The sequence below is a fragment of the Saimiri boliviensis genome, chromosome 8 (genome assembly GCF_048565385.1).
Source record: "Saimiri boliviensis isolate mSaiBol1 chromosome 8, mSaiBol1.pri, whole genome shotgun sequence".
Lineage (NCBI taxonomy): Eukaryota > Metazoa > Chordata > Mammalia > Primates > Cebidae > Saimiri > Saimiri boliviensis.
Genome location: NC_133456.1, coordinates 68,628,160 through 68,649,307, shown reverse-complemented (window position 1 = coordinate 68,649,307; position 21,148 = coordinate 68,628,160). Strand labels below are relative to the sequence as shown.

Below are 21,148 nucleotides of genomic sequence, written 5' to 3'. Positions count from 1 at the left end.
GAATGGCTCTGTAGTGAACTCTCACACACAGGTGCATCAGAGTAATAACAATAAGACTTGAGAAACATTTTTAAAGGTACATACGGTCTATCAGTTGGTTCATCAGGCGATCTGGAAATGAAGGGAGAGGACGGAAAGTCAGAAGAGCTTTAGAAAAAGAAAACCTGCTGATCCAGGGTACCCCATGCCCTCCCCACTCCTGGGGAGCCACACACTGCTGTCAATCCCGCAACCCCACACCGACTGCCCCAGCCTCAGTGAGGAGAGAAGGCAATCACTTTCAGGCATTTAGGTCAGTTACAGCATGACACCCTGATCATTATCTGAACAAACGACTATTTCCCTATTATCTCCCTATTATTTCTTCTTGAAAAAAAACATTTTTTTTTTGAGACAGGGTCTCACTCTGTCGCCCAGGCCAGAGGGTGGGGCAGCAATCGTGACTGGCTGCAGCCTCAACCTCCTGGGCTCAGGTGAGCCTCCTGACTCAGCCTCCTGAGTAGCTGGAACTACAGGCACGTGTCACCAGTCACCACGCCTAGCTAATTTTTAAATTTTTTATTTTTTGTAGAGATGGTGTATCACTATACTGACCAGGCCAGTTTCGAACTCCTGAGCTCAAGTGACCCTCCCACCTCGGCCTCCCAAAGTGCTGGGATTACAGGCATGCACCACTGCATCCAGCTTCTCTCTGTATTTCTAAGAGCTTTATGTAACTACAATCCAAAGTTTCTATTATGAGCATCAGAGAGAGCTGGAGCAGCACTAATAAGCCATCTTGTATTTATCTGACGCTCGTGCTGATCCTTCTTCAACCCCTTTATGAACCACCTGAACTCTGTGACCTAGAACGTCCCTTCTCTCTCTCTCTATAATTTAGCATCTGACCGAACATCGGAGAACATACACAGATGTCTATCTGAATCTGTCTTGCCCCTAGACTCACCTTATGCTTCCTTTATACCTGATCATGGTCACCAATAACACTGACTGTTTCCCTGACGGAAACCCTTTAGGAGAGGGTCCCAGAGTGCTCAGTCATTGCCAGTTAATTTACCTGAGTAACGCACCAGGCAGGTGAGCAAACAAAGCCAGAATGAAACTGAGTCAATCAGGATAACTGAGCTAATACTTAAACCAAGATTTTTCTGACACTGTTTTTGAACCCACAAAGGTGAGGCAACTGTTTCTGGCATGTCTTTTTCCACAAAAAAGTTATGTATTCTGAACAGTGACCAGGGACAGGGTCACAAAGTCAAAGAGAAACTCAAACCTCTTCCTTTCTCCGAAGCAGTAACAGAGTTGGGGAGTTGAGATGCCATCACGGTTTTTAAAACCAGCTCACACTGTTGAATTTCCCCTTTGGGTTGTCCAGAGGTATTCCCAAGAATGCAATGACACAGCTTCCCAGACTAAGGCCCTACCAAAAAACACGGTCCATTTCAACCCCGTATGATGGGTCTGTGCTTGCTGCAATGTCTATTCTGCGTTTCCTGCTGCAGCAGGGCCCCCCTTCTGTGTGCTGGTGAGGGTTACATCACAGGAAGGCGGCTAGACGCCCCGTGGGTGGCGGCAGCAGCGACAGAGTGCTGGAAGGGAGAGTGTTCCTAGAGAACGCGGTGTGAGGGTCGAGCGTGTTCTCCTGGCAGGAGATGGTACCTTTGGAGTCATCGGGAATGACGATGGGGGGGCTGATGTCTGGAAGTTCCTCCTCTCCCGGCTGCAACCCCCTGGCTCGGAGGTGGTTGATATCAAGCAGGTCTGGCATATCAATAGAAACATCTGCAAAAGGAGAGAGATTATACCCGCGGGGCTGTCCACAGCCACCTTGTCATAACACCATCATGGTGACTACGTGCACGCGTCTAGGCAGAGCTAAGGGATGTTTTCAATTCCCTAGAATACGTCTCTCCACCGGTGGGGTTTCAGCGGAGAACCCGCGGAGCACAGTGGGTGGCCGGATTTCACACCCAGCCAGAACACGTCACTTAAGCCTGAGGTCACAAACTGGCAGCCCAAAGACCGTGTGTGGCCCACACAATCTGTTCGATACTTTAAAAGTGTTGACAACAAATTCTAATTTTTGAATCAGAAGATGTAAAAGTTAGATTTCCAGCTTCTTTGGAAAAGCGTAAAGCTGTTGCGTATTCTCCTACAGCAACACCCATCTGGAGCTGGCCTTCAGCTTCTGCCCCAGACAATGGGCAACGCGAGTGACCTGCGCCAGGGCCCTGCGGCTCCCTGAGCATCATGTCTGTGCTGGTCTGATTCTCATGGCAGTTTTCCAGCTCAGCTCTTTATTCACAGTGGGAATATCCGAGCAGGGCCGAGACGGCTACGAGCTTCCCACATGCAGCCCCCTTCTTTCATTTGATTATGAACTACCCGGTCCTTGGTAGGCATTTGGGTTTGCAATCCCACGTGATGATGCAACTCATTCTCAGATCACGCTGGTGCTGTGGGTATTCTATGGTTTGAATAACAATGAAGTTTTAAGGAAAGTAACTGACTCTCAAGTGTAGTGTCTCCACCATGCATTTGTCAACTTCTTGGCTCCACTGCTGTGTAGACTTATTCAAATACAAAATTTCTCAGACTAATACCCTGTCAAGATGAGTATACTAGTGAAAAATGGGTCCAAATGTTGGTATAAGGTACATCTTTTGGGCTAGTAAACAACCTGAAAATACTGTCCCCAAAATGAGTTATGAGGCAAGCTACATAAATCCTATTTTAAAACAACAATCTGAAAAACAAAGCTTAATTTAAAAAGCGAATTTAAATTTCAGGGCGTAGCAAAACCAAACGTAAAAACTGACCAAGAAAATCAACACAATCTGTTCCTTCAGAGAGAAATTCAGGTTCATTAAATAAAACTTTGAGGTTCCTTAAAATTCAGCAAGTCAATGAAATCTGATTCAAATTTTATATTCCTTTACAGAAATTCCAAGGACAAAGAAAATAAGCAAACCACGTCCAAGGTGGTTCAAAGCCTTCAGAGCAAGAGAGTTTTTTTCTCTCGGGTACTTTTCAGGTCCCTGGAAGAAAAGCTGAGTGGTCAGCCCCCCGCCCTCTGCCCTCAGCTGCTCACGAAACTGGTGGAAGAGGGAGGCCTCCTGCAGGTGCATAACAGCCCGGCACAATTTCACGTGGCAAACAAGGGCTGTGCAACTGTTAGTGCTGAAGGTCTCCAGGAAGTCACTCCAGCCAATTCCACATCCTTCTTAACTATCCCCTTCAGACGAGTACTGTATCAGTGTAAGACTGAGCTGGGTTTTTTTCTTAGGTACTTAAAAACATTAAAACTTGAAAAGCCTGGCAAGTAATCCAAAGTACTTGCTTGAGAAACGGTACATTCTTCCACACCACTGAGGATGGCCTCGCAATGCTGGAGAAAGGCTTTTACGTACCGTCTGGAAAACTAACCTCCAGCAATGGTCAGAACCTCTAAAGTCAGCACAAAGAAAGCCTAATGAAGTCAAAAGCCCAGCCTTTGTTTTAACTGCCTAATGCAACTGGCTTTTTCTATTTTACTATTAACAACGTGTGTGTGATGTAAGTGAATGTCATTAGCCACGCCTGCCTGCTCACAGGCAGAGGACAGAGCGTCTCCAGCTGCTGGCTGCGCAAAGCGCGGTCTATGGACCAGCAGCGCCAGCAGCACGTGGAGCTGGTGAGAAACACAGAATCGCAGGCCCACCCCAGACCTGCCTAATCTGCGTCTGCATGTCACCAAGATCCCAGGTAAATCCTACACACGTTCAAGTTTGGAAAGTGCTGTTTTCTGACGACGTGAGGATTCTGTTTACACTCTTAGAATCCGGTCATTCTGGAAGCCCCCATAACTGGAGGGGTGAGTGAGCAGGCGGCAGTGTCTGCCGTCAGTTCTTATCATATATCCCAGTTCAAAACAGAAAGGCGGGCGTGTGAAGCGTGAAATGGAGCTGTCTGTTGCAGCCGACTACGTGGGCTCTTTCACATGCCATGTTGTTTAAATGGCTCATTTGATGTTTTAAGCAAAAGCATGCAAAAGATACCTACCAAATTTTTTGGGAACCCAGTCAAGACCAAAAGTGAACTTCTTTATCTGCACTACCAAGTATTCAGGGAATGAGGCGAAGCGAGATGTTCTGGGAAACACAAGGGGACATGTCAATGCAACGAGGCAGTAAGAATTGTGAAGACAGTTCAAAAAGCACATCAACTTTGTCTGAGGCACACCCGGCCATTCCCACAGCTGAGGAGGAGGAACACACAAACACAGACACATTAGTGGACACACACTCACTCTCGTCCGCTCACTTGGCCTGGCCTTTTCACAAGAAGAAAATGTTTAATGTTGTCCTTTAAGAACGCTTCTGGGGCCAGGCGCAGTGGCTCACACCTGTAATCCCAGAACTTCAGAAGGCCGAGGTGGGCAGATCACCTGAGGTCAGGAGTTTGAGACCACTATGGTCAACATGGCAAAACCCCATCTCTACTAGAAATACAAAAATTAGCCAGGCGTGGTGGGGCACACCTGTAATCCCACCTGCTCTGGAGGCTGAGGCAGGAGAATCATTTGAACATAAGAGGCGGAGGTTGCTATGAGCCGAGATTGCACCACTGCGCTCCAAGCTGGGCAACAGAGCAAGACTATGTCTCATAAAAATAAAAATAAAAATAAATAAAAATTTTAAAAAAAGGAATGCTTTTAGACCTGTTTCAAAATTGTTACTTTTACATTGCTGTGGTGTTTCATATTTCTGAAAAGTGCTTTTTAACCATTTTTTTTTCTGAAATCCTTGCTAAGATTTAGTACACATCTTTTTAACTGCTGATAACATGCATGCATGTGTACACGCACGTGGGGTTTGAAACGGCTCCCCGCGTGACACTGAAACCCCCCACCTCCCCTTCCACACAGAGTCACCGTCTTCCAGCACAGAGTTGGCAGACAAAGGGCTGATGGAAACTCTCGTTGAGGCTGACTACTGGAAATGCCAGGGCCTCATTAAAATACTGCAGTGCCTAACCCGTAGCATATTATGAATACGTATCCAAAACATCTGAATCTGGGCCGTGCCGTCTAAAACTAATACGCATCAGCAGTCTCTTCAACTATCTTCAGACTTTCAGAAAGGCTCCGCTGCCTGGGCCTGGATTCCACAATCACACACCCAGACTGTTCAGCTCGTACACCAGATTCAGACCTACTTCCAGCTCATTCGCTCCCACTTACCAGCTTGCTTCTAACAACCATTTCTATGTGTGGTCAATGGTGGTGTGGTGGGCCCGTATAAAAAAGAAAATGAGCTGTTGGCAGGTATCGCAGATGCCTTATAAAATAAAAAACTCTGGAATTAATCATCTACGGCCATACCACCCTGACCAATCTCGTCTGATCTCGGAAGCCACGCAGGGTCGGGCCTGGTTAGTACTCGGACGGGAGACCGCCTGGGAATACCGGGTGCTGTAGGCTTTAAATTTCAAAAATAAAATTCTAGAACATCCTCCCCATCCCACTCTCCAAATCTAAGTCATTGCCTTCTATTTGCAACGCATTGGCCCAGAGCTTTGAAAACAAATGCAAGTGTTTGCTGCCCCCTCGTGTCAGAGAAAAGACACAACACAGGGACAGATCTGGGGACGTGGCTATGGGCCTTAGAAAGGCCACCGCATTCGCTCCACGTCTGGGCAATCCACGGACCCACCCGATCCATCTACAAAAGGGACTTACTCATTTCTGCCTGCCAGGCCGTGCAACATTCGTGAAATGAAGTGAACTCACCTGGCACCCTAGAGAACATTGTGTATACCCGAGGAATTTAATTAGCATGACTGCTTCGTCGTGGAAGACCTAGAAGCTATGAAGCCTTGGATGCTGAACTGAACTGTCACTGATCTGTATTTTGCCCCAGGCAAGTTATTTAATTTCTCTGTGTCTTAAATTCTCCATTACAAAGTGGGTAGAAGAGAAAGGCAATAATATAAAAGATGTTCAGAAAACAGGAGCTTTCTCATCCCAAGCAACTTAATCTACCACTGGCCAGGCTCACTCTCCAGAAATTATATATTACCTCTAATTAGGTTTTATGATCTTCTGAGGAGCAGTCATAAACACCATTCTTATTTAAGTGTCATCAAGTCCTCAACTCCATCTGGTATTATAATTTTTTTTTTTTTTGAGATCGAGTTTTGCTCTTATTGCCCAGGCTGGAGTGCAGTGGTGTAATCTCGGCTCACTGCAACCTCCACCTCTTGGGTTCAAGCGATTCTCCTGCCTCACCCAAAATGCTGGGATTACAGGTGCCCACTACCATGCCTGGCTAATTTTTGTATTTTTAGTAGAGATGGGGTTTCTCCATGTTGGCCAGACTGGTCTCGAACTCCTGACCTCAGGTGATCCACCCGCCTCAGCCTCCCAAAGTGCTGGGATTACAGATATGAGCCACCGCACCCAGCCATGGTATTTTAACTAATGTAAAAATGTCGTTTTTCTGACCTCCTCTTCCTACCACATTAGCTTAAAATGTGGAAAATACCTAACAGTGAAATCAACCAAAAGACACTGGTGAATCAATAATTTCCAAAATATGACTCAGGACCCCTGAGACGTGAAGCTGCTCTGTGGTGTCGAGGTGGGATGTCAGCTGTGACACCACAGTAAGGGTAACGGAAAAACTCAAGGCTGGGGCAGGGATAATTTAACACATCGCTGTGTCATGGGTAACAGCCAACCTAAAAGCACCAGAAAGTAGATTTAATGGTGTTCAAATTCGATTTTCCCTGTCAGGCCAAACATCCTTTATTCGTCTTTGTAACCTCTCTAGGGTCTCAAGTTGAAGCACTCACATGTGCAATACGTGTCTGTTCAAATCCATCTCAAACGTTACGCTTTGCATTCATTTATTGCAGGTGGGGGCATCAGGCAGTCACATCTAGCAAAGTCAAAAATTATGCTCAGCTTATTCTTTTATTACCAAAATTAATTTCTGGAATTGAAATATCCTTGGAAATGGTATGTTTTTAATAAAGACCATTAGAATGTAAATCATTCAGAGATCTAGATAGATGGCAAATTTACTTGGAAGAGCTGTTAAGGGAATTAAATGAGTTAAGACATAAACTGCTTACAACAGGTCCCAGCAACAGCACTGTGGTGTCTGTTAACAACCTGTCAGCATTATTTAAAACATATTGATTGTTCACCAATTACAATTAAGGCAAAAATAGGATAAAAATTTTGTTGAGAAAGAAAAACTATCCCTCTCCCTGACATTGTCAACTGTATTGAAAATCTAACTAAAAAAATAAATCTTACCCCGTCTACTTGTTGAAAACATAATCATCAATCCACCTCACTCAAATTATATCATCAAAGACAAAAAACTAGAAGCTAAATATAACGGAAATAACAATTCTGTCCTGTATTTGCCCCGTGTGAAGCACTTTACATGGCTCATCTCCCTAAATCTTTACCCCAGCCCTGTAAAGAAAGTACCATGATTACCCCACTTTGTGGATAGGGAAGCCGGAGCTGAGGGCAAGGTCACCTAGCCCAGGTCACACACCAGCAAGTTCTAGACTGGGCGTTCGAACGCTGGGCGTCCACCTGGAGTCTGTGCCGTGCAACCCCACACCAAGCTCTTCTCTTTATAAATGATGGTGGGTAAGTAAAAATCTCTCCGTCAACTCTTCACCTGTGAGCTGCCTGAGGGCAGGAGTTAGGTCTGGATCAACCCATTGCCTAGAATATGCTAAGTGAGCAATAATATTTGCTGAGTGAATGAACCTTCCAAGCACAAACATTCTTCCCACACCCAGTCTGTTCACGATCATTTAAGAGAAGGGTCTGTATGTCTGGCCTGTCCTGATGCAAGTTCCACCAAGATCTTCAGGAACTTTTTGCCACTTCCTGGTCTTTTCAGGCTCTGGGTGTAACAAAGAAAAACCCGAGGCCCCAGATTAACAAAATGTAGACTGAATCACAGCCTCCATTGCTGGAAATAAAAATAAGATCTCTTAGAAACCCACTAAACTTGTTTTCTCAGAACTAGTATTTGAAACATGATAAATCATAATTTAAAAAAAAAAAAAAAAAAGCAAGGCTCTTGACTGGGTGCGGCGGGTCATGCCTGTAATCCCAGCACTTTGGGAGGCCGAGGCGAATGGATCATGAGGTCAAGAGATGGAGACCATCCCAGCCAACATGGTGAAACCCCATCGCTACTAAAAATACAAAAATTAGCCAGGCGTTGTGACCCACACTTGTAGTCCCAGCTCCTTGGGAGGCTGAGGCAGGAGAACCGTTTGAACCCGGGAGGCGGAGGTTGCAGTGAGCCGAGATCATGCCATGGCACTCCAGCCTGGGTGACAGAGTGAGACTCCATCTCAAAAAAAAGAAAGAAAGGGCCGGGCGCGGTGGCTCAAGCCTGTAATCCCAGCACTTTGGGAGGCCGAGACGGGTGGATCACGAGGTCAAGAGATCGAGACCATCCTAGTCAACATGGTGAAACCCCGTCTCTACTAAAAATACTAAAAATTAGCTGGGCATGGTGGCATGTGCCTGTAATCCCGCTACTCAGGAGGCTGAGGCAGGAGAATTGTCTGAACCCAGGAGGCGGAGGTTGCGGTGAGCCGAGATCGCGCCATTGCACTCCAGCCTGGGCAACAAGAGCGAAACTCCGTCTCAAAAAAAAAAAAAGAAAAAGAAAAAAAAAAAAGAAAGAAAGAAAAAAAGAAAAAGCAAGGCTCTATGAAAATGCAAGGATAAGCAAGCATGACCAGGAGTATGGGGGCCCGGTAACCGGCATTGAGAGTTCGAACTTGTCAGACGGGGACGAATCCCACGTCTGCCACTTACTGGCCAATGACTTCTTTTATTTCTTCCCTCATAAAACGAGAAAACAATGGTACCCACCTCAGACAACTAAGAGGACGCACTGTGTAACTGACGGGGGGCTCAGCACATGACCCGGTGACAGGAGACGTGCCATACACGGCAGCGGCTTTACCGCCTTTAACACTGTCTTCTTCTCTCCCACTAGGACGAGTTTCCGGTCGCCGACAAACGGATCCCCCAGTACTAATCCTCTCATGTATGGGAGAGGTGCGTGCAGACAGAAAGGAAAAGGAAGGAGGTCCTCGCAGGAGCCGCAGGAAGCAGAAACCCCTCCCCAAGGATTCTAGGTGGAAACGCTCGCACTGCCTGCCACTGCTGAGAGTCTCAGGGCAGGATCATTTCCCATTCCAGACGGAAGGACCCCGGGCGGTGACTCGGCCCCAGGACAGAAGCGACGGTGGGAAGTGGACGCAGGAGAAGAATCTGGGTCTCCTGACCACAGCCCTGGGCTCAGGGAGGCTTGTCTGTGGAGAGCTCGTGCCTCTCAGTCCCCATTTTAAAGACGGGCCATTTCCAGGTGTTGAAAGGCTGCGTCCTGGCAGGACACTTTCAGGGAGAGGCAGGCCCAGAGTGTCACACCTGCACTTCTAAGACACCAGGCCCTTTTCTGAAAAGCAGAATGGGTAGCCCAGGGCCAGGCAGATGAAGAATACCCCACTCTGCAGCTTGCCCCTGATGCTGGGGGCTGTCTAAGCTTCCAGGTCCACGATCGCGTTCCGCCTCCAAAGCGGAATCAGAACAAAAGCACCAAGAGGGAAGGACAAATGCTCCAGGAATCAGTCTTAAGTTACTGTCAGGGGTTTTAAAAATTTTTTCCATCAGTAATAGAGAGTACAGAGCTCTAACTGCCCAGAGTTATCTCTGAGTTGTAATTGAGCATCTCTCATGCTGAACCTGAGAACCCACCGTCACCTGCAAGGACACAAACAGGCCCACGCATGCACGCACGTACACACATGCACACACACACACACGCATGCACACACGCACGCGCACACATGCACACGTGCACACGCACACACACGCACACGCACGCGCGCACACGCACGTGCACACGCACACACATGCACCCACGCACATACACACATGCACACACGCACACACATGCACACACATGCGCACGCATACACACGCACACACGCACACACGTACACACGCACGCACACATGCACACACGCTCACGTGCACACTCACGCACACACGTGCACACACGCATACACAGCCACCCACACCCGCAGCTGAGCAGTCCTAGAATGGAAACTCACCCAGTGAAGGGTAACTGATACCCGATGAACTGCTAGATGAATTCATCTCCCTTGGATGTGGTGCTTTGAAAACACAATTTTAACAAATATGGCTTGTTTTCCTTTTTTGAAATACACTGTTTTTGCTTTCCTGTTTTTAACATATGAAGTCTATGATCTGAAACGTAGCAGAAGCCTGACAGAGGGGTTTCATAGAGAACAAATAATATAGGTTGGGGCCTGTAATCCCAGCACTTTGAGAGGCTGAGGAGGGCAGATCACCTGAGGTCAGAAGTTCAAGACCAGCCTGGCCAAATAATGAAACCCCCTCTCTACTAAAGATACAAAAATTGGCGGGGCACAGTGGCTTATGCCTCTAATCCCAGCACTTTGGAAGGCCAAAGCATGTGGATCCCCTGAGGTTTTGAATTCAAGACCAGCCTGACCAACAAAGAGAAACTCCATTTCTACTAAAAATACAAAATTAGCTGGGGGTGGTGGCACATGCCTGTAATCCCAGCTACTCAAGAAGCTGAGGCAGGAGGATCACTTGAACCCGGGAGGCGGTGCGCTGAGATCATGCCACTGCACTCCAGCCTGGGAAACAGTGCTAGACTCCATCTCAAAAAAAAATATATATATATATACATATATATATATATATATGTATATATATATATCAAATATTAGGCAGGTGTGGTGCACTCCCAGCACTTGGGAGGCTGAGGCAGGTGAATCACTTGAACCTGGGAGGCAGAGGCTGCAATGAGCCAGGATCACACTACCGCCCTACAGCCTGGGTGGCAGAGGGAGACTCCTCAAAAAAAACTAATAATTATATATATATATATATATATATATATATATATATATATATACACACACACACACACACACACATATGATGAACTTCTGTTGAGGCCAGGGTACAAACAGCCCACAGCAGCTGTTCCATCCTTTAATCCCCTGTCTGTTAGCCAAAAGCTCAATCTTAGCCTCAAAGAAAAATAGTCCAAGATTATCTGAACATAGCAAAACTCCTGGGGCCAAACTTTCAGACTTCCCTTTGTTTCAGGGCACTGTAAGCACTCTTTGTCCAGTTGGGTGCAGTGATATGGAGTGTGTTGGCAAGGACTCGACTGTATCAAGCCAACTTAGGTGGCAGGTAGAGGAAAAACTTGTATGTGTCTGACAAACAGCCTCACAACGTGACAACAGGACATCTGACCAAAGCCTGGGTCGCTCGTTTCAACAACACTCAGAAGCCCTCCTGCCCACTGTGAGATGTCCTGAGAGTCCTAGACTCCAAGGGGAAACATGGTCAACCATGTTCTAGGCCCAGCCTCTAACTATGGAGTTAAAACATAGCTTAACAGAGTTTAAATGGAGGCCTGTCTTACGTGTTTTTCTGATTTCTTCATTAATAATGGCATCCTTGCCATTTGGGAGTAGGGGTTGTTTCTTGGCTGTACCCTCTTGGTGAGAGAGGGGCAGGGACAGTCAAGGTAGGAAGCGGGGGAGGGAGGGAGGCTCCTAATAGAGAATAAAACACAACCTTACATTTAAAAAAAGAAGCCCCTCCTTAGCACATAATATAAATCACAGGTCTGTTTTACTGGACAGGTCTCACGCAAGTCAAGTCTGATGACAATTAGGATGTGTAAAGCACAATCCCATTCATCACACACAAACAGACAGACGCAGACTCAAATATCGCCCACTTACTCTACCCTACCCCGTCCCCACCTCTCAAGGACCCTCCTCACCCCCCTGCCTACACACACCACACACACTCACACACTTACTTCACACCCGCGGACTTTGCTTGAAGGGCACTGCTCCAGAAATCGTCAACGTTTTCTGGTTCAGAGAAGGCCTGAAGGCAGGCACTAAGCGGTATCTTGGCACGCACCAGCTCAGGGAGGGGTCTTCTGTTCACTTCTGCTTCCCTTCTCGTTAGTTCATAAGCGATCAGTTCATCTGGGTGAAAGAGCAAATGGATGGCCTGCTTATCCTACGGAAATGACAAGCACCCCCTTGGGACAGTGTTCCCTGAGGCTTCTGGGCTGGGCCGGGGTTGCTCATGTGTGGTCCTTTACAGAGCTAGGTGCACCTGCTGAGAGGCTGTTCTCGGCCGTCTGTCGAGTGGCACCGAAAGGCAGCATCGAGCATTCACATCTTTCTGCCTGTTGGCCTGTGAAATCGGCGGGAGGGCAGGGGGGGCGTGGACTGGCCTTGGCGGGTGAAGGCGTCAGAGCGTGTGTGTGATGTAAATGCCCGTGAACCTGGTTTGTCCAAAGGCCAATCCTGGGATTATTCAAATGCCATCCTCCCAACACAGGCCTTCACATCAGAGTATTTTATCTCCAAAGAAGGTCCAAGGGCTCACCTCTCCGCAGCTCTTCGCTGCCTTGCTGAAGAACTCAGGCCCAAAGTCGAAAGCAGCCAGTTACTGACAAAGCTGAACTTCAAACCCTGATCAGCACCGCCTCCCCACCCAGCAGATGAGGCCAGAAAGAGATTAACATCGTGTAAAGGGATCAGTTCTTGCCAATGATCGCACACACATACACAAAAGTAACACAAACATTCCTGTTAACTTCAAGATGTCTTAAAATAGCCAAAGGCGGGGGAGGGGGGAGAAAAAAAAAAAACCAGAACCACCACTAAGCACCTGACAAGAACCAGACCCAGTGTTCGACATTTTCTGATTCGGTTCCACTACGATTAGGGGTCATGGGTCCGGCAGAGGTGTGAGGTGAAGGAGGAGGGCGACAACAGGCCTGCAGTCAGCCACTGTCGCACATCCCACGTGGTAACTTCTTGTTGAGGTTACCCAGCGCCTCAGACATCAGGCCTCCCCACCCAGAAGGCCTCTGTGCTATTCCTGCTCAAACCGTTAAAGTACTAAGGAAAAAGCAGAGCCCCAAGCATCAGCAGATCTGGTGCCGGAAACTAACCTGTAGTCAAAATTTTATACAGATTTGAATGGCCTTTCTCGACATTTCCTTTGCATGACTCAAAAAAAAAAAAACAAAAAAACAAAAAAACAGCTCCTGATTTATCAGTTTGTAAGTACACTTACACACATACGTGTTTTCCTGAACACACGTGAGATGCTTTGAAAATTCATTCCCCGTCCCTAGTCAGTTCATGATGTGCTTGTATCAGGGTTGCTAACATTAGGTGTTCCCAGCAGCCAGATTCCAGAGACTAAATTATAAATCTCCTTTCTAAAAGAAAAAAAAATAGCTATCACTAACAAATTCTAAATAGTTAGAAAAGATCATGAACCTGAGAAAGACAACAGAAACCCATGAAGCCTCATTTTAACAAGGAAACAAACCGCAGACCCCACTTTCTTATTTCTGCACTGTGTCACGGGTAAACTGATCAAAAGCTACATGAGCATATAGCAAACGAAAAGCATTTCATCTTAAAATCATCATAATCATCACTTTCCAATTAGCATAGCAAACTGACCATGTCCCCCCACCCACAAGAAAGAGGAAAAAGGGCCATTCAGGGAATTGCTGAACTTTTTTTTTTCTTTATTCTAAAAACAAACCAAGCAGCACACCGAGGATCCACGTGCAGAGCGTGCAGGTCGGTCACACAGGTGTGCGGGCACCATGGTGGTTTGCTGCACCTACTGACCCGTGCTCTAAGTTCCCTCCTCTCACTCCCCACACTCCCCCACAGACCCCAGCATGTGATGCTCCCCTCCCTGTGTCCACGTGTTCTCAGTGTTCAACTCCCACTGCGAGTGAGAACATGGGGTGGTTTTTTGTTCCTGTGTTAGTTTGCTGAGGATGATGGTTTCCAGCTTCACCCATGTGCAAATGAAATGATCTCCTTCCTTTTTATGGCTGCACAGCGGAACTGCTAAACTTAACAAAAAATGGCCAGGTCACAGGAGAGGAGCAATCCAGCAGCTACTCCGTGTTTTTCTGCTTCCACGATGTTAATTCAAAGAAATGCCATTTGTCTGTTCTGCCTGGAAGAACCAGACTAGACTGACGGAGGGACCAAACATGAACCCCCAACTCGGCCTCCTCTCTTCCAGAGCCCAGAGACCCTTCCAGTGGGCTTTGCTTTTACAAAGAACCCTGACACCACTGATCTCCCCGGAGAGGTGGCTGAAATATGTGTGCCAAAGCTGGATTCTTTCAAGAGACCTCCGCTCGAATGTCTAACTTGAAAAACGCAGTCCTGACCATTTCCCTAGGACTTTGTAGTGCAAATAGAAATGATGGGGTTAAAGAATTTTCCACAGGTATCATTACCAATAATTTCCCCCAAAATTATGCTGACTCCAAACCCAATCGCTGGCCACATTTACAGGCATTGAAGCACGTTCCACCCATGGTGCCCCCGTAAAACATGCGGCGCGTTTGATTCTTCTCAAAGGAAGTCACAGGGGAACGAACGAAGACATGAAAGAGACATGGGGGCCGGGTCTACTGCTGACCCTTCAGTGACTAGAACATTCTCTCTGATTCGAGGGCTTTCCCACGCGGACACACGCGGCCCTTGGTTCCCACGCGGAGACACACATGGCAACCCGGTTCCCACGCGGAGACACACATGACACCCCGGTTCCCATGCGGAGACACGCGGCACCCACTTCCCAAGCGGACACACGCGGCACCCATTTCCCACGCTGACGCACGCGGCACCCACTTCCTACGCTGACGCACGCGGCACTCGGTTCCCACGCAGAAACACACTGCACCCATTTCCCACGCGGACGCATGCGGTGCCCGTTTCCCACTCGGACGCATGCGGCACCCGTTTCACACGCGGACGCGCGGCACCCACTTCCGCTCTGGAACCATTACCTTTGTTGGTCGCCGCCTCCATGGCCACCGGCAGCTGCATCAGGTAATCCACCCTCTCCGTGTAGCGGACCTTCCGGGTCTGGCAGCACTGAATGCGTTCTTCCACCAGAAACCGGAACACGTCACTCGGGTTTTCCGAGCCGATGCGGTTCCTCTGAAGGACGGATGGTGTCGGGTTAGTGAGGGGTTCGCTCGGCTGGGAGAGAACGAGCCGTAACCTGGTGTGAACACCGGCTCCTGCACACTATCCCTCGGGGCGCGGGCCACAGCTCAGACAGCCAAGCACGGGGGCGCGTCTCGTGTCCAAAGACGGGCGTCGGGAAAAGAAAATCCGCTCATCCTGGATTAACAGCTCAACACTGCCAAGCTTAAAAGCACGGGAGGGAAACTCACGGAATGAGAGGAAAGGAGGAGGAAAAGCCAAGAAAAGAGAAAAAAATGAAGTGCTGCCCTGGACAAACGGAAGCACGCGCGATGTGATTCCACAAAGACACGCGTGGAATCAGGCAAGACGGAAACTGCGCTGTTAACGGATGCGGGGCCACGTGGCGGAACGTCTGCCCGAAAACAACGCTCTCAGAGCAGCGCGCAGCGAATGAACGTGAGACCTGGGCAGTGCCGGGAGGGGGGGGGTGGCAGACGCTGCCCTGTGAGCACGGGCCGGGCGCGGCGGCTCACGCCTGGAATCCCAGCACTTTGCGAGGCTGAGGGGGGCGGATCACCAGATCGGGAGTTCAAGACCATCCTGGCCAACGTGGCGAAACCCCGTCTCTACTAAAAATACAAAAAATTAGCCAGGCCTTGTGGCAGGAACCTGTAGTCCCACCTACTCGGGAGGCTGAGGCAGGAGAATCACGTGAACCTGGAAGGCGGAGGTTGCAGTGAGCCGAGATCGCGTCACTGCACTGCAGCCCAGGTGACAGAGCAAGATTCCAGCTCAAAAAAGAAAAAGAAAACGCTGGCTCTTTGCAGGGGTGGCAATAAGGGGGATTTTGATGTCCTCCTTTGTGTTTTCTGTGTCTTCCACAAAGCACCCTGCAGTAACCGGGGGGAAAAAAGTTGCTTTTTCAGGGGCAAAAAAGCCTTTACTCAGGAATTCTCAGTGGCTTTCAAAAATGTTTTTAATGCGATTTATTCTGATGTGAACAGAGTCATCATCTTTGAACAGTGGCAGGAGGACACCAAATGCCACACAGGGCTCTTAAGGAACTCTGTCACAAAGACCAGAGCAGGGAAACTGCGGGTGGGGTAAGCGGCAGGCGCTCCTGTAACACACACAGGCTGAGAGGGGCCGCACGGTACACGAGTGTCTGCAAACTGGCATGTGAGGGGCGGTCACATCAAGTGGGCTGAGCAGAGAAAGTTTCCAGAAAGCCGATTCTGAAGCAGCTTCGACAGGAGAGACTGAGGCAGGAAGAGCATGGGGAGGACTCTGACCAAGTCCCAGTGGGCTGTGCAGGGCGGCCCCTCTTACCACCCGCCAAGCACCCGTGAGCCTGACCACTCACCTCCACGAGATTCACCAGGTGCAAGAAGAACTCCTGGGCATCCTGCTGTCTGTTGGAGGAGAATTCCGGGTGGCTCTTGCTTACAAAGGCCTTAAACATGCGTGGAGAGATCCCATTGTGCTGTGGCTACAGTGTAAAAACGAAACGGACTCACAACGCTTGCATGCACATTCTCAGCCCTCAGCAGCATGCACAGCAGGGCTCCGTCAACTGCACTCTCCAGAGGAGAAGACGCAGCCCAGAGGGTCAATCCTGGCAACGGCCAGCGCTCGCTGGGTGTCCACCGCGTGCCAGGTTGGTCGCATGAATCTTGTGAACCTCCTGCTTACTCAAAACTAGACACAAGAGGTGACACGCTTTAGAAAGAGCTCACTTCCTGAAGACAGGCTCGAGGCCCGTCCTCACAGGACTTGTTACACAGTGGCCAAATGTCACAGCCCATGTCAGAGCAGGCTGGAGATGACTCAGGAGGAGAGGCCTCTGCTGGAAGTTAAAAGACAGGCCGGGCATGGTGGCTCACGCCTGTAATCCCAGCACTTTGGGAGGCCGAGGCGGGCGGATGACTTGAGGTCAGGAACCGAAGACCAGCCTGGCCAACATGGCGGAACCCTGTTTCTATTAAAAATACAAAAACTGAGCTGGGCGTGGTGGTGCGCACCTGTAGTCCTAGCTACTCAGGAGGCCAGCGAGGGAGAATCTCTAACCTGGGAGGCGGAGGTTGCAGTGAGCCGAGATCGCCCCATTGCACTCCATCCCGGGCAACAAGAGCAAAATTCCATCTCAATAAATCAATAAATAGAAGAGAGGAGAGCTCTGCAGCCTCTGGCCTTCGCTTCCATGAGGCTAAAGGAGAGGCCCCTCCTGAAGACGGAGCACGTGCCAGAAAGAGGAACGGCACTGCCTGGCCCGGGGCAGCCCTGCAGAGCTGCTCCCACCCCGTGAGCCCACTCTCTGCTGCTCCTGGACCGGAGCACAGGGTGTTCCCAGGAGCTGGCCAAGGGCTTGCCCCTCACTTGGCTGCAGCTGCCGGGAAGGCTGCGGGGAGGAGCAGGCAGCAGGGCGGCTCTGGCAGAAGAAGGATGCTGGACTTCCCGGGGATACCAGGATGGCTCAGAAGCCAGCCAGATGCCCCACGCAAGACCCTGTGGAGGCGGTGGGCTGTCTGCCAGTGGAGAAGGCCCAGGCAGGAGGGGGTGAAGGCTGCTGAGGCCACGGGACAGAGCATCAGGGAAAGCTTGTAAGGCCCCTGAGGGTGGGATGGCAGTGGGGGGAGGCAGCTCTAAAGAACCACTAATGTGCTCCCCGAAAGGCCAGCCATGACCAGAGACACGGCAGCCCAGAGGGAGCCCACCAGCGCTGGGAAGTGAAGACACTGCCGTCGCTCCCCTCCAATCCCCTTGACCCTGGACGCTGCGGGGCCCAGCAGCAGGTGGAAAGAGGCAAAGAAGTGGAGCAAGGATCCTGCCCCTCCCCATCCCCACCTCCACCCCACCCCCACCCCACCCCCACCTCCACCACCACCCCACCCCCACCTCCACCACCACCCCACCACCACCTCCACCACCACCTCCATCACCAAAAAAAAACTGCTGCCGACACTAACGCTTCAGCACCGCTGTTTTCTAAAACTCTCGAGCTGGGCAGAATGGAGAAGACTACACCTGGCTTTTGAATTAACCAGCAGAAAATCACTAGGAACCGGGAGGTCTGCCCCGGATGCTCAGAAGAGGCAGGTGGGAGAATCCACATCTCCTTTGGTGGCAGACACGTGCACCTGACAGGCTTCCCAAACATTTCCTCCAAGTTCAGCCCATCCACGGATAGTGGCAGCTCCTCTCTCGTTGACACATGTAGTAACCCTAGAGAGCAGCCACTAGTCTTATCTTCACTAGGGAAGCTGAGACTGCAGAGAAGTGCCAGATCAGCCTCTCAGCTCAAAGTGGACTTGGCACCCGACTGCCACGCAGCCAGCAAAGCCTCACCGGAGTGACTCTGACTGCAGTTCCGGGCCGTCTGCAGCAAAAACAAGTGAGTGGGTCCTGAGCACACTTAGGTCTCAGTCATGCCAACCTCGCCTTGTCGTTTCAGCCAAAGAAGTGATCTGTGTTCCCTCTGCAAACCCCGAGGCTGCTACCCACCCGCTTTTCCATAAAACCTGCCTTTGCTTAGCTTGCAGACCACACTCCTCTCCTCTTAAGGCCAGAGCACAAACTGCCTTCTCCCTTCTTTCACACTCAGCTGGCTTCTGGTCTGTCATGCAGGCTTTGCAGGTGGAGGCCATGACTTACACCTCCTTGAATTCTCATGGACACCCGGGTCCACATCCGCCTGCAGTCTGGGGACTAAGATAGGTTTGCAGAATCACACAGGCCTATGCAACAGGTGATGAGAAAATTCCTTCATCTATCTCCCTGTGACAAAGAGGCAGCTCCATAAACATCCATCCAATACACGTGTTCTAAGCAATGTTTTCTAATAAAAATCTGATGAATTTCCCTGCCTTGCTGAAAACACAGTCCAGGCTGGGCATTTAGTATTTAGTGGCCGCCTGCTTCATGTACAGCACTATTGGAGATTCTGCCTTCTAGGAGCTTCCAGACAACAGAGGAGATGAGAGACACACGCTCCAATAGTAAACGTTAGGGAACACCACAGAGGACCTGAAACAATCCTGCAGCTCTCAAAGAATCCCTCAAAGCAGCTGCATTTGGCATCTCGGGACTGACAGCCTGTACATCAACGACCACCTTAACGTGGCTTCAGTTGTGTCTCCAGCACCAGCCAAAGAGCAATTCACTTTACTACCTGTATAAACACCTCCTGGAACCTATGTAAAAGTTGTCACTTTCTTCATTCACAGAACTGATATGCATCACACAACATCCACTGACATGGGCGTGCAATAATGCATGAGCTTCGTCTAATGGCTGACATTTATGTACTCATTAAGCAGGTGTCTACTGAGAGCTCTAAGAGTGCAGGCGTTTGGGTGAATACCTACTACGTATCAGGCACAGTTCTTAACACTTTGCATATGTATTTCACTTAACTCACCCAACCCCATGAGGTGATGATGATGATGATTAGCTCCATCTGACAGATGGGGACGCTGAGGCACGGAGGTGTTAAGTCAGGGGTCACTCTCTCCATTCCCTCCCTCTAGTTTTTGGTACCCATGCGCCAGCATCTCATCTCTGAGGTCCCTGAGTCCATCCCACTAGCCACTCAAGAGAAGACAGCATACCGAGAGTCTGCAAAGCCTTCTTCAAACCCACACAACTCTAGGGCCACCATCACAAGCCAGTCTTAACAGTTATTCTCCACTTTCAAGAGTATAGTGGCACCACTTGGAATAAATCTCTTGGCGTTTTCCATTTAGGCATTCACATAAGCATGCATTGACTGCTGGCCGCTGCAGGTGCTATTCCTTACAAGCTGTGATTCAGGTCTGCTGTGGCTGCCAGGCCCCAAGCCACTTCCCAGACCACAGCCACTCTGGGAAGTTTAACGAGCCAGTACATTCCGAAGAGCTAGCTGCGCTGGGCCATCGTGTGGCCATACAACCAGGAGGAGAAGTCTCAGTCCAGACCATGGTGGGAAACTCTGGGAATTCAGCCCCACAGCTGGACTGTGGCCCAGTCTCAGCCATTGCCCTCCCACACTTCGGTGACCATTTCTTCATTTTCCTCAACCAATTTTTCTTAATCCTCTGCTCAACAATCAAGCTATGGCTTCACAGTTGTCAATCATTTAGAAGTTAGTTGAAAAAGTTTCCTAACCAAACAGATGCTACGCCGCAGACCCAGTCCCAGGGTTTGCAGCTGGGCAGGAGCACCTAAGCTCAAACTCATCTACTCCAGGCTTCGTCCCTGGGCCATCGCTGTCCCCAGCTGCTAACAGCCATGCCCCACGCCTACTCTCTGCTTTCGGAGGGGATGTCTCACTACTTCCCATGCTCAGCTACTAATATGCTCACTTTACATCTACTTATTAGAAAGTCAGGCTCTGAAAAAGTTCAGCCTGAATCTCATGAAGCCTCCAGACCTAACAACCTCACCTAAAACACAAATCAAACAATACCTCAAGGAAACTTAAAGCAAACGATCCAGCTCCTTCATCAAATCAGCAGTTTGCAAAAAGAAACGGAGGTGGACTTTAGAAAGACACCTTTGATAATCCAGGGACAAATCAGAAGATGAACTAGGTATCAGTGACACTAAGGGATGGTTGTTAATTTTGCTGCTATGCTTTTAACACTTTAAGCAACTTTTTTTAAAAGAGATAAAGTCTTGCTGTCGCCCAGGCTGGATGGCAATGATGTGATCACAGCTCACCAAATCCTCAAACCCTTGGGCACAACTGATCCTCCCACCTCAGCCTCCCAAGTATCTGGGACTACAGGTGCATGCCACTGTACCCAGCTAATTCTTTTATTATTATTTTTTTTCTAGAGACATAGGTCTCACTGTGTTGCCCAGGTTTGTCTCAAACTCCTGGTTTCAAGCAATCCTCCCCGCCTCAGTCTCTCAAAGTGCTGGGATTACAAGTGTGAGCCGCCACACCCGGCTGAACACTTTAAACTTTTGACACAATACCTATGTTAAAAGAAGAAAGAAGGTATTATAGTTACAGGTGCGTATGTAGGTGAAAAGGAGGATGTTTAAATTTTAC

At 49.2% G+C, this 21,148-nt stretch overlaps 1 protein-coding gene and 1 pseudogene across 1 annotated transcript in view; one reads left to right on the top strand and one right to left on the bottom strand.

Annotated features, from left to right (window-relative positions):
* The window catches only part of USP13 (ubiquitin specific peptidase 13), a 123,985-nt gene that overhangs the window by 21,227 nt on the left and 81,610 nt on the right, over window positions 1-21,148 (bottom strand). The window contains exons 11-16 of the mRNA XM_039478645.2: window positions 16,478-16,603; window positions 14,970-15,123; window positions 11,934-12,108; window positions 4,042-4,130; window positions 1,660-1,782; window positions 85-111 (exon numbers count right to left, since the gene is read on the bottom strand). Coding sequence (XP_039334579.2) covers window positions 85-111; window positions 1,660-1,782; window positions 4,042-4,130; window positions 11,934-12,108; window positions 14,970-15,123; window positions 16,478-16,603 — 694 coding nt within the window. The remainder of the gene's footprint in view (window positions 1-84; window positions 112-1,659; window positions 1,783-4,041; window positions 4,131-11,933; window positions 12,109-14,969; window positions 15,124-16,477; window positions 16,604-21,148) is intronic.
* Window positions 5,349-5,461, top strand: LOC120367704 (5S ribosomal RNA; annotated as a pseudogene).